The 17,774-nt window shown below is 39.2% G+C and overlaps 1 protein-coding gene across 3 annotated transcripts in view; it reads right to left on the reverse strand.

Annotated features, from left to right (window-relative positions):
* Positions 1-2,944: 2,944 nt before the first annotated feature.
* MAPT (microtubule associated protein tau) overlaps positions 2,945-17,774 on the reverse strand; it is a 1,132,093-nt gene continuing 1,117,263 nt past the window's right edge. For all 3 annotated transcript variants that reach the window (XM_078645042.1, XM_078645040.1, XM_078645041.1), the window contains one exon: positions 2,945-11,586. In XM_078645042.1, the coding sequence (XP_078501168.1) occupies positions 11,371-11,586 (216 nt within the window). In that variant the 3' untranslated portion in view covers positions 2,945-11,370. The remainder of the gene's footprint in view (positions 11,587-17,774) is intronic.

Below are 17,774 nucleotides of genomic sequence, written 5' to 3' on the forward strand. Positions count from 1 at the left end.
TTGGATGGGTGTTTATATGGTTTCTCTGTGCCCTTGTATGTGTGGGGGTGTCTGTGACGGAGAACAAGGAGGCTGCTTCAATTTCTCTCACATTATTACAACATACACAAAAAGGACAGCCTTGATGTAGATGCCAATATAGACACTATTCTCGACCCTGAGGCCCTGGCTGCACAAAGGCATACAATACCACACGTCTCTTTGTCAAGATATGTTTATATGAGCATGCATGGAGGCAGCTAAAAAGAAAGCATCTTGCCTGACAAGCAGCAGAAAATGTGATTACAACATACGTCAGTTTCACAATCCAAAATACACAGAGACAGCTGCAGCTAACGTTACTTGACAGAATGTGTAATAATCATATACGTCAAATAGGTGACTTGTTAGAAGAAAATCGAAGGAATACCCTTTCAAAAAGCAAGACCAGCTGCTGGTCACGACTTAGGCAAATGCCATGTGGGGTAGTTCTCCAAACATGATCGAAAGTGATTGGTGTGATGTATGCAGGTGGTCAACATAGGTGTGTTGAGTGTTAGGTTGTGTATATATACATTATTATAGTTATAAATGTTAAATAGGTTTGTGCTGATTGAGTGTCATTGAGTGGTTGTGCGCATGTGCATTGTAATGCTGTGTATGACTTGGCACATTCTGAGCAGGGGCCCATGTCATATGACGTGTCATTTTAGAGATGAATGTAAAATTGTATGTCAGTGATTTTGTTATTTCCAGGTTTCACAACATGTGAGCATATTTGAAATACGCTATATTTTATTCTTTGTAATTTCATCTGTGTATTTCTTCCTTTTATATATGGTAGTTTAGGTTTATGTCATATTTAGGGTGATGGTTTTTCTTCCATTTCTATGAGAATTAGATTTTTTTTATTTCCTTTATTAATGTTTGCCTTTCTGCTGTTAGTGTTATATCCCTTCTACATTGGTTTTCAGAGTGATTCTCTTGCAGTGCCTGTGAGTGGCTTGCTCCAAGGCTTGGCTGGAGTAGATTTGAGCCTGTCTGGGTAGTTGTACTGCTAGAATAGATGTGGGTGTAACTTATGAGCACTGGGTCGGCCTTACACTTTTGTAATAGTGGTTATACGTGTTCATGGACTTCCTTGTTCCCCCTTACTTTTTGTACTTTTTCCTTCTTTTTTCCCACTTTGTTGTAGGTATTTTTCATTTTTCTGACACTCCCCGCCCAGGCTACTCCCACACATACTACAAAGTAGTAGGTCTACGTGTGCCTGAGTTCTACTTGTAGTGGTAGGAGCCCTCCGAGAAATACAGCAGATTGAGGTGAAAATAAACAGCGTGGATTTTGGCAAATATCCCTTGGTTATTTGAGACATAGTACTACAATAGAATTATTCTGAAACTCGCAAATTGCCTTGTAAATCGAGCCTATTGTTCATAGTTTCAACAGTTGTAGTCTCTATGGCCCAAACGTACATTTTATCATTGACCGTCAGAGGCAATTGGAACAATTAAAGGACAGTCGCCCAAAGCAAATGTGCGCCTTCATCAAAAGCAGTTCTGAATTACCTTAGGGTCGCGTTCCCACTTTAAACACTAACACTCTGCACTTCAAAGAGTGTTAGTGTTTATAGAGTGAGAATGCAGACTGGGGCACAAAATGTTTCTCACTCTGAAGCTAAAGTCCCTGCCACGCGTGATGCACCTCTGAGAAGCATACACACTGAGTGCCAGCACTGGGCCTAGCTTCAAAAACATAATAGAAATGTTTCTGACGCTAGGCCCTGCTGGCACACAGCGAGTATATTGCTCAGAGGTGCGTGGCACTGGCAGGGCCTAGCTTCAGAAACATTTCTATCTACATTTTGTTATATGACATCCCTTTGTTAATGTAATAACCTCACTTTCACAATTGCTTTATTGACCTTCTTGCTTCTCAAATTTGCTTGAAAATTCCCCACTCTTTTAAAAAACTTTTCTCGGGGGGAAGAACCCCCCGAACCCTCCTTAACCCCTTCGGCGCACATGACAAAGCCAGCTCGTCATGGGCGTTACCTGCGCTACGCGCATGACGAGCTGACTTTGTCACGTAACGCGCGAATTTAAAAATCTCAGCGCGCAGCGGGAAAACCCGCTAGCGCGCATGCGGTTAAGATGCTCGGGCGCGCTCGCACGCCACGGTGCATTCCGACAGAAAGTTTGCGCCCCATCACTTTCAAATGTCACCAGCCACCACTGTTTAGACTGCATTATCTGACATTAACTGTCCATGAAACTCGCATTTCAAATTCCACATCCAACAGAATATGAATTACAGTGACATATTTTACATTCTTTGTTACATTTTCCTGGGCAGATTCTTAAACAACCAGTAAGGGAAAATATGTTTTTTCCTGTTATACTGTGACCAATGTGCAGTATTATGGACTCCACACCAGCTCACAACACTGCCTGTGGAATGCTGGTGTGGAGTCAAAATTCTGTCAAGGACGGTTGATACCGTCACACTGCCCAACATCCTGAGACTGGTGCTGATGTTGTGTCCTACTGCCCGGGTGGTTTCTATTTACAATAAATCACAGGTAATTAATTAACTTGTCTCTCAGTGAGTTGGTTACCACACAATGTTTCTGTCCTACACGATTATTCATGTATTTTCTAAAGCACTGGTACATATATTCCCCTAATTTTGTCTAGTGTTCTCAATATTCAAACATCTGCCAACTGTCTTAGTTCATGGTTATGATTTTCTTTCTATGTTTTTGTTGCTTTCAACTAATATTCTCTTGAATTCCTTGTTATCCTTCAAAACAATGAGCCTAGACATTTAATACTAAAGTCTGGCATCACTTCTAAAGGACCACTATCAGCGACAGAAAATAATGTTGCAAGCCAAAACTATTCCTCACACTGCTCAGCCCTTATGAACCACACTTATTTGTGACGAAACAGGGATGCACACCATATTTTTCTTATAGTAATGACTTTATTTCCAAATTCACATTTACAGCAACAATCCGTGTAAACCAGTTGTTAAAACACACAATACAATATGTACATTCACAGACATGAAGCTAAGGTAGAGTGAGTTTATACAGGTTTTCCTTTAGGTAAAACATAAAAAGGGAAAAACAGGAGGAAATGTTGGGCTTGCAAGTGGCATAGCTATCCTTGTTAATTTAAAGGGCTTGTATCTGAAGTAGGGGTGAGAATACAAGACACACTTACTTAGTGTCAGTTTTAACCCCTATCATACTAAAATGCATCTCACCAACAAAAGACTGCCATGAGTACTTCTTATTAACGTGATTTTATGTCAATGAGCACTGAACTAAACACAATGGAACACGTGATGCTGAAACAACAAAATATTTCACCCTAATTGATTTTTTTAAGAATAAATCTAAATATTATTTACATTATAAACTTTTCAGTTTGAAGTGTTTGTTTCAATCAACAAAGATGGTAGAGACACGATTTCTACCAAGGAGCAGTGCCTGCCAAACATGCCTTTCTTACATACATATTAAAAGTTGATTAAATGGACAAGTAAAAAACTTTATGATCAAATATTTTGGCCATCATTATACCATTTTTCGGGGTTTCTGAATATAAACAGAAAATAAAAGGGTTACGAATGGTCTTGCTGCCTTTTCCAACGGCTTCTCCCACGAGTTTGGGATACCATACCATATACTAGGACAACAAACATACACCAGGTTCATACAATCCTAGAACTAAACAAAGCCACAACAGACTTTAACAGTCATAAAAATACAGTTATTTTACAATCAGATAGTCAAAAGAAAGCAGCAGTTATTCTTTTACTGAACCCCTTCAAAAATGGGTACAGGAAGGACTCCCTATTTGACTGACACCGACATTTTCAAACTGCATTTACCTGAACTTTATGGACTCCAGGAAGTAGCAGAAAAAATATTGGGGCTATACACACAAGATCTAAATTGTTTAATGTCAAGATATATAATTACCATAGAAATGGGTGCTTGCCCTTAACAGGAGTAGTTACCATTGCTGGACATTTTCAAACTAGGATTTGCTAAATAGACTTCTAAACAATGTCAATATCATCCCTTCACTTATGCTAATTCTTAACTCATTAAGAGTTGTGTTGAAAAACATTTGGAAATCAATAAATGATTTTTACTGAAACATATTTGAACTTTGAAGGTATATTACAGGCTGTTACATGATAAATCTTAAAAATTGAGTGAAACACACCCTAACCTTGATTCTGTGAGGAGGAAAATTTCAGATAGGATACTAATTGTAACTAAGCAATGCTTCCATTACTGCTTTGGAACATGTTATTTTTTTCTGCTGATGCAGTATGTTTTGTAGGAAGTGGCAAGTATTTAAGGTCACAGAATCCTCATAACATACCATCTGCTCTGTACATGACAGCAGGAATGTCGTCTGGAGGCACTCTACTTTTATCCAAAAGAGTGTCTTGTGAGAATACCGTTTAAGTTAAGTTTGGCTGTAGTTCCTTATGAAGACTCAGCATGGATAATGTGAAGATTCAGGACAATTTACTAAACAACTGGGATGCTATATAATTTTAAAGGTTCAAGGACACATTAAATCAGTAAGTGGGTGTGGAAATAGACTATGATTACAGAATGAGAAAACCGCAAGCGGGAATATCAGTATTAAAACTACATTAAACAGCAGTGTTTTTAGTCAACAAAAATGCTGGATGCTTAGCATTTTCAAAATTAAAGTATTATATCACACCAAAACAACAAAAGTGTAAATGTGTGGATTAATATTGCATTTTGGGCAAGCTCATGCCCATTCCCAATTAAAATCTAAAGGAATTTAGGAAAAGGATTAATATTGCATTTATGGCAAGCTCAAGCCCAATCTCAATTAAAACCTAATGGAACTTAGTCAATGAATTAATATTGCATGTAGGGCAAGCTCACGTCCAATCCGAATTAAAACCTAATGGAACTTAGGCAAATTGAAGACGCCAGAACCAGAATATAAACTCTAGCTATTTAGGTTGATGATCCCATATCTTCAATGAAACTGCACCACTTGCACTGGACAACATTTCTCAGTGACATGTTCAATTACTTTTCATGGTAGTAGAGTGTCAACCATTCGTTTTTAATCTGATAGCAGAGAACCAATTTCCTCAGTGGCCTCCTTCTCCAAACACCATGCATTTAGAGTGTAACTCTGAAATCATAAACATAAACCTCACTGAAATTAGCTAGGGGATTGAAATAGACAAATAACTAGAACATTTTCAGAACACATTGGTTTTGAAACATTTGAGTCTTCGCAAGATTTGACCTTTTTCTGAGAAAGATAATTGAATGTGTCTAAAGAAGCAGTCTGGTTAAAATGTATCAAACATTATACAGGCGTACACATCAGGAACCCTTTAATTAAATCCTAAAATGATTGCATGTTGTTGTGCCTTTCAAACACTTCCGGCAAAGAACCACAAAGTGCTAAATAAGACACACCACACACTCTGAAAATGCTGAAAAGGTTACCAGAAATAACCCTATTCCAAATCTTGCATGTCAGTCAAACAGGGTATTCTACCCCCAAAAATATCTTTAATGTGTCGCCTACTGCCAAAAGCAGCAACATATTTTTAGTCTACTGTTTTTCTACTGCTTTGTAAAACAAAAGCAATAATAAAAATTATAGTAACTACCATAAGTTATTAAGCAATGCAAACAGCACGTAAAAGCACTTAAAAAATATTTACGTCTTTATACAGTGCTAAAGTACCCTCATACTTTAAATTTGTGTTTTTCTTTTCTTCCTAAAAAAGGTTTTTTTCTAACTAAGGATGCTATGCATTTGTTCTTCATGGTGCGAGAAAATTCATGCAGGATATTTTGCCTTTTTTCCATTTATTTGTTTACTACAAACATTCCAAAACTCTAAAATTTAAAAACCAAAAAGAAATAATTATGGTTCTCCGAGAACAAATGCTTTTTAGTCATCAATTGGTTTTCTTACACTAGACATGCAAAAATGCAGCAGTGATTACCTCAAAATAGGGAGGACTAGAGTGCAAGAGTTGGTAACCAAAACATTACTATTATTTAAGAACCTGACTTTCGTTAATATACTGTTTTAAACAAATGTATTGTTATGTGGGTGTGCTCCTTGCAAATCCCAGACACATGCATCTGGAAACTAAAAGGATGTTAGGAAATAAGTAGAAAGCTTTAAATTGTTTGTATAAAAGGGCCAACCATATGCATGTTTTACAAGAATGCAATCACAGGACAATGTAATCAAGCTACGAAATACAGCCTTTTCTCTTCTGACTGGTTTCGGGAGCATGGTAGTCGGTCTAATCGATATGGCAACACATCTCAAATATGTCACTCATTTGAGGCCTATTGTGTGATGTACTCGAATCCTAACCACCGATTATTTGATCTGAGTCCAATCTCATTAAACCACCGGGCCAATCATGTTGACTTCAGCAATCCTTCTTGTTGCTAACAAAAGTAGTTATTGTAAAACACCCTTTATCCAAATGTGCCCTTAAACAACATTAATATTAAGTCATAAACAGATTTTCAACAATAATCTGAAATGTATGTAGAGTCATCTTCTGTGGGATGTGACAACACAAGTAATGCTCTTTTTCAAATCATAACATGTCCAGCTGTTCTTAACAAATGTAAGACAATAAATTAATCATATAGTAGGAGTTCATACTCTACTAAATCAATGTGCCATATTTTACCATCGTTGTGCCCTATATCTGCTACTAAAAGGGTGTTCTTACTCTACAAACCTTGGAAGCAAAAAAATCTATTTAATGCCACTGGTTTATAAATCTACTAACTTCAGGTTTAGATGCATTTTATTATGGATCTCTTAAGCAGGTACTATAGATACTCAAGTCACAAAGTCTATATCTAAATAGATTCTAACTTAGTGATTTTTATAGGTCATCAATTGAGTCCTGAACATTGGGTATTAAGGAGAAAATTAAACCTCATATATACAATGTTTAGAAATATCATACCTTGGTAATTCTTTTTAGATTCATGGTTAAGTATTATCTTCTCCCTTTGCAGTGACAATCAATTTAGTTTTTTTTTTGGAGGCTTCCTAATAGCTATATTAGTTTCACATAGTCTTAGAGAGAATTACAGAGTCATGTAACAGGACTTAGAACGAGGTATTGGGTTTTGCTGCAGTGGGTAGCAGTCCACTTAATCCATACTAAACTTTAACCAACCTCATTAGCTCTTAGGTTCACCAATGTGAGGATTGGGTTCCAGGCATGGCTTTCAAAAACCCATTCAATATATTACGAGATAATTGCCTGGAAGCATGACTGACTGTGGAATGTTTCCCTGGCTACTGGAAAACCATTACGACCTGGCTGTTCTCTATGTAGTTTTTCACCATTGTCTCATAGTGTTGCACACAGAACTAACATGTGATTGGGTAAATGATGTACTAAGAAAAAACATAACATAACTTTAAGTATCCATAAAATATTTCCCAGTGCTTTTGCCTTGGGTTCAGTTGCAAAACACATTCACTTACATAGAATAAGAGAAGTATATTTTGACAATGCAGACCTTTCATTAGAATTTAAATTAGTCTAAATTGTTGTCATTGGTATTGTGTATACCTACAATAAATACAAATTTTATGTAATCAATATTTCTTCAGCCTTCCAGCATTTTTCTACATACAAATGTTCCACTCTTGGAATGTTTTCAATCTTCGACTTTGGTGCTGCCTTATATAGATTTTAGCCCTAGAGATTTCAATCTAGGTTTGGCAGAAAAATACACATTTTCAACCATTTCAGAGAAGTGTTTATTTATTGTTCTCTGCAATGGTGATCTACTCATCAATAAACTTGTAGTCTGCTACAAAGGACTCTCTTAATTAGTCAAACCAGTGTAGCAACAGTGAACATATTAACATAAACTGGGCTTCATTTAAAATTATTTGAGTGTGCTTTCAATCTCCATTTAGAGGGCAGCACCCCATACCACACTGGGGAGGAAGGGTGCACTGTGTTTTTATAAAGGGACACCAGAGCAGCTAGAGTTTCAGCTCCTGAAGAATCTACCTCCACCATGGGAAGTTTTGTGACAGCTATTCCACCATGCCCCTGAAGCATACTGCTGTCCCCATATGTGAGGCTACATTGTTGGTAGCCAGATTCCAAATGTTACTGAAGTGCTGAGAAAACTTTCCACCACATATTGAACACACGAATAGTTGTTCCAAAGAAGGACTACCATGCAAATACAGTCTTATCTTGCCAATGATGCCACCTAAAATGATGCTGGACTGCTTACCCTAAATAGGGTAGCTGTTAGCCTAAAAAGTAGGTAGTCTTGCACCAAGGCCTGAGAGACCCAATGGTGGTGCAGTGGAAGCTACTAATCATGTCTATCACCCTTCTGTTGAGCTAATAACACCAAAGGGGGTGGGAAGAAATGCCACTATTTTTTTTACCCCTTAATGCATTCTTTACACAAGACCTTTTTAATGTACTCAATGTGCTCCTTGAGAGGGAAAGCATGGCTCATCTACCAGCGAAATATTATATCTAAAAATACCTGCTCAACCGTAGTGTTAGGTCTGAAATTACACATCTGTTTAGATGAAAAACACTGTCCCAAAATCCAAATCAAAGGCCTAGATTAAGCTCTAACAGTTTTAGCATGCAGAATAAAATGCATCAGTTGCAATATTATATCCCTATTCAAGTAATATTATAATATTATGCAGACTTTGCAAATTTTATTTTTTCCCAAAGAAGTGCTCTGGTCACTCAGAAGTTCTACATACAAACATTTAGAGCATACTTTCGATGGCCTCAGTGGATACTCTCACTTCAAAAAATGGGATCAGGTCATGGAACTAGAAACCACTTCTAGACAATTCAGCACTGGTGTAGAGCAATTATGTAACAGTTTTGAAACAATAGTTTCTCGAACCAACTGGTAGAAAATCTAAATTTTACACTGATCATTGGATCCGGATAACATTTTTACACTGATTGTCAGTGCAAATAGCACTGCAAAGATGCCAAACATCAGTGCAATTTATGTGATCCGTCTCTTGATGAATGGTTTCACAAGTATTAAAAAAATGTAGAGTAAGAGTTTGTCTCTGCGATACTGACATAATCATGTGCAGCTGATAACAGGTGCATGATCTTTAGTCTACCAGAATATAATCTTTTTCAATGAAGTCCTCCTACCCCAATTTCCACATGTTGATATTAAAATTCCCAAAATAGCTTCTCAAATCTATTGGTCCATGCTACAACCAGGCACAGAAATTGGATGTTTATTTTTGAGCAATGGTACATTTAAGAACACTTCTCTCTGGGACTACAAATGATTTTTCTATTTTTTGAAGCGGTTCAGTGACTTTTTTCTGCTGGAGATTTTAGACTACAAATGATTTTTATATGTTTTGCAGCTGTTTAGTGAACTATATGGAAAGTCGGTAAGGCAGATATTCTACTTTCATACATAGTGTATACTGCCTAAAGATGTATGCCCATTCAGCACAAAATCTTCTAGTAATAAAATGTCCCATCTATTTTCTGAGGCTATCCAGATACTGAGATATTTCCATTAAAAAATATTTGAATATAACAAATATGTACCACATCGAAGGCCTGCTATATACCCTAAATGTCTGCATGTATAGGTGGCCATTTCAATTTAGAAGAAATAGTTGCAGACAGTCCTGACATAATCAAGTACTGACCAACACAGCATATTATGGGTAGCAGCATGGAGCTCGCCCTCTATCTCTGGAGAGTGCAAGTTCTTTTTATTTTGCACTTTTCCATTTAAACTCTCAAGTTGTATAACCCTGGCTATAAATGTATTTTCCAAAATTAGCATGGGGTTAACAAACCTACTTATCTACTTATGATAATGACAGTTCCATAATTCTAGCATCGTCTGGCCGGTGATGCTTATCAGAAGTGATCACCCTAACTCACATTTAGTTTTTGCGTAGGGAAAGCTGTCCACCTATGTTTTAAATGGCACTCCAAGACAAAGTGTTTTTAAAACATGGGAAAGAAGGTGCTGACCATGAGGAATAAAAAACTACTGGAACTAGTGCTTTAATGCATTGTATCCAAGCGTGGTCATTGTGCAGAGAAGCGCAAAGTATAATTCCAAAGGAAATAAGGTAACACTATTTCAAGAGTTACATCAATACATAAATAAATAACTATAAAAGCGGCTACAAAAACAATGCCTAGCTTTCAATTTCATGGCGGTTTGCAGGCAAAAAAAACTTTTAGATAGTGCAGAAACGCAACTACTCTTTTAATGTGATTTCCTTTTATAAGTAAGGAATACACGTGATGTCTTTCTAGCAGGAATTAGGGAAATGCGCATGTCTAAGGAACAGTCTGATAACTTCTAATTAAAAGTCTAATGGTTTATTTCACCTGTTCCACAATACTTTTACAAACAGACTTCTTCTACTTTCTCAGCTTATGTATTATGTCTTACCACCTCTTGATTTACATTTGCAATAAAAGGTGACACAATGCTGTTGCTATAGATGATGAATACAAGAGTTTGAGCCTGGATGAAAGTCATTTTACCATGCAATGTTTGCTGGCAATTGAAGGCAAATTCGAGTTTTATTTCTGTGTCCTAAAAACTCAATGAAAGATAACAGAAAACTCTACCTTTCTTGTCCTTCAGCAATAGCTGCTCTAGACCATATCTGCGGAATAACTTACATGATTAATGCAATCCACAAGTAGGATCCATTTAAAAGCGTTTTGAAGCAGAAAGTGATACCATTGCAAGTCAAATTTTTGACACTTTCAAGCACTCAACCACAAGACAGCTACTCTCACAAATGTAGGAGGCAAATCTATTGTCCCAACCTCCCCCAATTCAGGTTTAGATGCAGCTCCAAAAGCAAGGTGCTCCACATCTATTTTCCCTAAAACCTTCAAGTACAATGACTTCCTGGTTATCAGCTAAAGTGATTTGGCTTCAACACAACTCCAGTCATTATGTCTTGATAAAACGTATATGTGACTGGTGAATACACCAAATATTCCTTCAAACGTAAATCTAAGTTTCACCATTGATTAAAACCTCATGTCTCAATAGTTAAATACATTAAACCCCTGTGGTCACCAAATGAAGCAATACACATGTATTTTCCAAAATGTGTTCTGTGGCCTGAGAAATGTTTATGTCCAGGAGCCAGTTGTAAAGTAACTGTAAATCAGGTTAGATAAATACCCAGATAGGATATCCATAAGAAACAGCTGTAAAAGGAACAGAAATAGGAGAGATTACTTTTTCCATTACTTCTTTTTTTGCCTCTCTGTAGAATAATTCTGGAAACAAGATCACAAGCCCTGCTTGGCAAGAGAAGCAGACACTTCATCAGCTAATGTTGCAAGCTGTGGTGAGTCCGCGATATTGATGCTTCCGGAGGAGGAGACATTGCTAAGGCGACGAGGGGAAGTATCACTTGAGAGGTTGGGGGACTTGTACACAATTTCAGCTCCGTGGTCAGTCTTGGCTCTGGCATTTTCACGGAAGCTCAGCTTATGACTCTCAATCTGTAAAAAGAATAGCAGAAAGTGAATTTCACCTCAGGCTCCGCCCTCTTTAATTATTCGTCTTTGAAAAAAATAAGTTACTAGGATGTTTCAATAAGCAGTTATGCACAATTATTGTATAATATCCTCATGAACTATAAGAGGATGTGAGTCACTCATACTGGCCATCTGTACATGGGAACATGAGATCAATAATGTGACTGCAACCCAATAAGTTTTCCTCTATTGATTTAATCATTAGATATCACCACAAAAGTAGGCCATAGAGTGTAGTCTTGACAAGCTTTCACAACACAATGGGGCACTGCAGAAAATACCTTTTTGCTTAAAGTTGTGGTGGCAAATAAAACCATAAAGCTCTTTTCCCAATGTTCCCAAATATTAACTTGTAGAAATTGGAATGTCTGTATTTGTGTTGGCCACCATACCCACTTGAAGTGCATTCTGCTCTTCTCATCAAGAAGATCCAATAATGTAAAGCAAGTTTTAGTCTCACTGTGCCTTTTTTTCAAGGGGGTCTACCATATAGTAGACTATGAAATCATCTACTTGTGACTGTATTTTGCATTAATACAGTCACAACAGAGTAACATGCAATTTATCATTAGTATAATCTGCTCTGTATCCACCAGTAACAATTTGTAAGCGAAGCCAGAAATAGACAAAACAGTTACGGCACAGAAAAACAAAACAGACATGGTGGACCAATGAATACATTAGGGGTTTAATTAATTAAAAGAACCCCAAATATCACTAGAAACGAGCGCATGAAAGCATGATCTCCTATTGAGACAAAACCGTTATTTTCCCTAATCCCAAAAACTTGATGTTTTTAATTTCTGTGAAATACTTTTAAGACTAACCACTAGTGCTCAAGAGAGTCACCTCTTCTCCAAAAACATAGCTCCATTCCTCAGGAAACTAGAGTACAACTGAGAAAGCACTATGCAGTGTGTACAAGTAGATAGGGGAAACGTGCTAGTCTCATTTGCATTCAGAGAAATTACCAACAAGAGGTTGATTTCCATGCAGTGTCCGACTGTGGAGAAATGTATTAGAACTGACAAGCTACTCTTAAGAAGGAAGATTGATGATAGCATATTCAAGCATTGACTCATTTTAAACTGCATATTTATGCCCCTATGTGTTTTTAATTTACCATTTAGGATACACAAATACACACACCACACTACACGCTCTTTGTTATGTCCTTAACAAACCGGCCATTTCCCTTCCAGATTGTGTGAAAAAAGCAGATTTGTCTCTTTCGGGTTCTCTTTTTGAGGAGGGCAAGCAAACGGGTATCCCTTCAGCTTTCCTTTTGGTTCCCCTACCCCATTTGTAGTATGGGGAAGATGGCAGAGCCATCGAATGCACAACTGTCTATTGCAGAGGACTTGTCCCACCAGGAATTGCATCAGCGGGGCCATCCTATCTAGGATGGACCTCTAACACCATTCCCATAAAGTCCTTTATGTCAGTGATAACTCCAAGTACATGCACAAATATTTATATTATTTCCAAAGAAGGACCACTGGTTTGATGTTTTCCTCTCTGAGCTATTTGCGGTGCTGGTCGTGTTACGGGGTAAGTTTGTCAGTGGATGGCCTATCAAATGCTAAAAGACCCTCTTACCCTGCGACTTTTTCGTATGTCCCTTATATTTTCTTACATTATATTTGAGAGTACAGGTAGATTGTTACTTATTCATAATGTATTATTCTTTAAAATGTTGTGACTTCAGCTTTTTCTTAAAGCACAATATGGTGGCAGTTGTCCTGATGGATACAGGGATTTTTAGGTCTGTGCCTCCAGTTGATGGTGTTCTAATTACGAGTGTGCTGAGAGCAGCTGGAAGTAGTAAGCATGTCAGTCAGCTAGACAAGGGCCCTGGTCATGATAGGCTTGGGGATGATGCATCTTGTTTTGAAGACAACAAATACTCCATCCAGAGACTGGAAAGGAAATGGAAGAAAAGTCAAACTCCTTATGATCTGTTGCTAGAGAACAAGCTTCGTAGGACAATATTTCTCTGCCTGAAGTAACCATGTGTGGGGAAGAGGAGTATGTCTTCTCCCAGTTCCTGCGTAAGGAACCTAGGGTCAGATGTACGACCCATTGTTGCATGCGCAACGGGTTTGCGACCTGTTTGTGCATGTAAAGATACCAATGGGCCATATACAAACCCTATTTAGCGAGTTGCAATTTATTTGCGACTCACTAAATAGGATATGCGACTCACTATTAGGAAGGGGCATTACAAGGGCGCTCCTTCCTAATAGTGACTAGCTACCTTATGTAAGAATGTTTTGCAACTGCAATTGCGGTCGTTAAACACTCTCAATTTACTCAATAGGGTGGTAAAGGACTCGCAAAAAGGAAGGGGTGCCCAGGGGGCCCCTTCCCCTTTGTGAATACAGGGGAAAATATTTTTTAGGGGCAGGCAGTGGTCCCCAGGACCACTACCTGTCCGTGAAAAACTGTCACAATAACGTTTCATTTTATTATTTTTAAATGTATCCCGTTTTTCTTTAAGGAAAACGGGCTGCATTTTTTTTTAAAACAGCTTTATTTAAAAGCAGACCAAGACATGGAGGTCTGCTGAGCCCAGCAGGTCACCATCCCTGGAAGGGCCAGACATTCCCAATAGGGTCGCAAATTACAAGTGCCTCATGAATATTGATGAGGCCTGCAATTTGCGACCCCATTGGGAATCGCAAACAGTGTCTTAGACACTGTTGTACATGGCATTTTGCGACTCGCAATTGAGCGCAATTTGCAAGTCGCAAATTGTCATGGTCGTACATCTGGCCCCTAAATCTTGCCAATACATACATCTGAGGAATTTCCAAGAGAAATTACCCGTAAATGTAAAAGTTGACTCTCTGATGACATAGTTGGATTCTAGCGGTACCAGTTTCTCAGAGGACACCATTTAATCGGTTGCTATAGACTAGAAAGTAGCAGGCACTATCAAGAGAGCCTATATAACATCCAAGTTTGCATTAAGAGCAGGGACTTACACTACCTACATGATTCAATATTTGTTCCAGCCAGGAAAAGATTGCACTGCCAGACTCTCAGTGATGGAGCAACTAGTCAGGTTTTAGGAATACCGTTTGACACTCTTTGTGCAGCTGCTTCTGATCTGACTTCACAGTTGCAGCTAGAAGTCATATTGGATGGGGTCATGGAAGGTATACAATTCGCAGACATCACTTTTAAATTGTCTTCCGTTTGATGGGGCCAAACTATTTGGAGTGCTGTTGGAGGAAGTGGTGAAGAAGTCTGTACAGGACCACAAATGTTTGGGCCTCAACCCTCTACTGTGAAAAGGAAGAGGTTTTGGTTATTGCCAAACATTTGATTAAACCTCCTCAACAAAGCCTATCCTCTTCTTCTTCTGTTGCAAGGACTTCAATTCATAGGGGGTCTCTCCACAATGGATGTGGGACACATTTTGTTGCCTCTAGCAAGACAGGAGAAGTTGAGGTGTCGATTGAGGACCTTCTTCAGTGGCAAGAACTCAAATGAGACTGTGGCTCATGGTCCAGGGGGACATAGCAACTTCCTTGCTATTGGTTCTTGTGCACGACTTTATCTTAACTATTTGGTGATGTCTTCTAACACATTGGGATCCGAAAACAAAGAACTGCAACCTTATGGTTCCCATTTCCTCTGAGGTGACAAAGAAGATACTATGGTGGCTGGATCCTCCCCATCTAAACAATTGTATCTGGTTTCTCCTCCCTACAGATGCCAGCAGTTTGGATTTTATTTGGGAGGTAGAAGGAATCGGGTGGAGGGGGTTTGGTGGTGTAGACAGATCACTCAGCCAATGGACTTTGGTCCAGATTGGAGCAGGTCAGCTCTTTCAATTGGAAGGAACTTGTGGTGGTTGACAGGGCCCTGCTGACTGTTGTTACTTTTCTCCAGAACCAAGCCGTCCGGATACTTATGGACAATCAAGTGAAAAAAGCCTACGTGAAAATTTTGGGGCATAAAAGGGTTCCTCATTTAGCTCCCTTAGCAAAGCTTATTTGAACCTGGGTCGAAAGAGAATGTTATCTCTTTGACAGCAATTTATCTACTGGTGACAGAAAATGGGGATGCAGAAGTGTTGAGTTGCACCTTCCTATCCCAGTTTCTATGACGTTTTGCCCTCTCATTTTAGAAAATGTGAAGGGAGATGGGGCGGCCTTGGTTGGACCTTTTTGCTTCCCCTCAGAGTGCTATTCTCACAACATTTTGTATAAAGAGTTTCATATTGCCCAAGGGTCTTCTCTCTGCTTTTCCTCCCTTTGAGTTACTCAGAAATTCCTTGGCAAAATCAAAGAGGAACAAGTGGAGGTTCTCCTGTTGGCTTCTTATCTGTCTTGCTGCCACTGGTTCTTCTACTTCGTCCACTGGCAATCCAGCCTTTTTGGATCTTTCCAATGTCAACATCTCCCCAGAGGGCTTAGAATCATACAGAGAAGACCCACCGTTGCCTCTCCTTGGAGGTTTCGAGATTGATTTTAAGACTGCAGGAGAGACATTGAAGACAATTTAATACCCAGTGGATATCTAAGAACTGTAAGGCTTCTACCCATGATGGTTGTAATATTCTAGACTTTTTTTTTTTCAGAACAAAATTTTATTGACTTGTTGAAAAGTTGCATGACAAACACAGCGCCCCGAGAACCAGAGATATTCTAGACTTTTTAAGAGATGTTTATTTTCTTGGACTCACTGCTTCTACATTGTGTAGTGAGTGGGAGGCATCAGAGCGATTAGATGTCATTTCGTCTCTTGGTTTGACTTTCCTGCATCCTATATCCTGAGGAGCTTTCATGTGAAAAGGCCTGCAGTACATACAGTGCCTCTAGCTCTTTCTGTCTTACAATGTTCCCCTTTTGAACCACTGGAGTCAGTAGCTTTAAATGTTTCTGACTTTAAAGTCTTTCTTCTAGTGGCCATTTCTTTGGGATGTACAGTAGTTGAAACTGGACAAGGGGAAACTGAAGCGCTTCTTTCTTTCGAACCCTTCTTGACGTTTTTAGAAGATAAGATGGTTCTGAGGCCTGACCCTGTAGGAGAGTAGCATCTGTTTCTTATAGTTACCCGCACTTTTTGCTGATGTTTCACTGTTTTTCGACATTAGTTTGGCCGGGGCCCTGCTATCCAGGACCCCATCCTAGCTGCTTCCTCTCTAAATTGATTCCATGTACTTTAGGTACACTCCAGTTTGGCTACTGGGGTACCCTTATGAGTCCCTAGTATATGGTATCCTAGGTACTAAGGGCATAGGTACCCCAGAGGCCTACCAGGGGCTGAAGCATGTATTATGCCACCCATGGGCAGCCTTCCAAAATGACACCACAGGTCTGCTATTGCAGCCTGTGTAAGGTGGTGTATGCACCCCTTACTTAGATATAGGTTCCCTATAATCTACATTATCTCACTACACATATAAACCTATCAGTCACCCCTACGGCAGGCTTTATCAATCCTGAAGGCAGGGTGCTGGGTTTTGTGTGAGAGGGTGCCCATGCATGAGCAGGTTGTTCTGTGATGCAGCCAGACCATATACTCTTAAGTGCATTATAACCTCGCGGCAAATGATAACTTTGGAATGGCTGCAAGGAAACATGTCGTGTCTAGTGTCAAACACTTTGGAATCATACCCCCGCCAATTCTGGCAGCGGGAGTATGATTCTACCCTTCTAGAGGGAGAGACATGTACACACCAGTACACCCGGTACCAGTTTAAAAGAACCCTGGCATCATCAAATGACTGCCACAGCCACAGACACGAGTCTGGCCTCATGCTGCTGGACGAAACTCCGGCAGGGGAGGCCTGGACAATAGGTTTACTGTCACAGGGAGGTGTCACCACCTCACAGACAGGCTTTAGTGTATTGGGGCTGGGTGGGTGCACTCCAAGAGTGCTTTGAAGTCAGCACTGGGGGCACATTTCATGTCCCTGTGCTTAGCCCAGTTCATACTGGTTGCTCTGGCGCGAAACTGGGCAAAGGAAATGGTTGTAGCCACCCCTCTTTCCAAACCTTCCATAGGTGTGTTCCCAGAGTTTGTCCAACCCATTCCTTGGGTATAAGATAGGAACCCCTGACTACAGGACTTTAGATTACACCTAGATGAAACTCTGATACTGAATCCTGGAACTTCGACTATCTGCACGACACTGG

Source organism: Lissotriton helveticus, chromosome 5_1, assembly GCF_964261635.1.
Source record: "Lissotriton helveticus chromosome 5_1, aLisHel1.1, whole genome shotgun sequence".
NCBI lineage: Eukaryota > Metazoa > Chordata > Amphibia > Caudata > Salamandridae > Lissotriton > Lissotriton helveticus.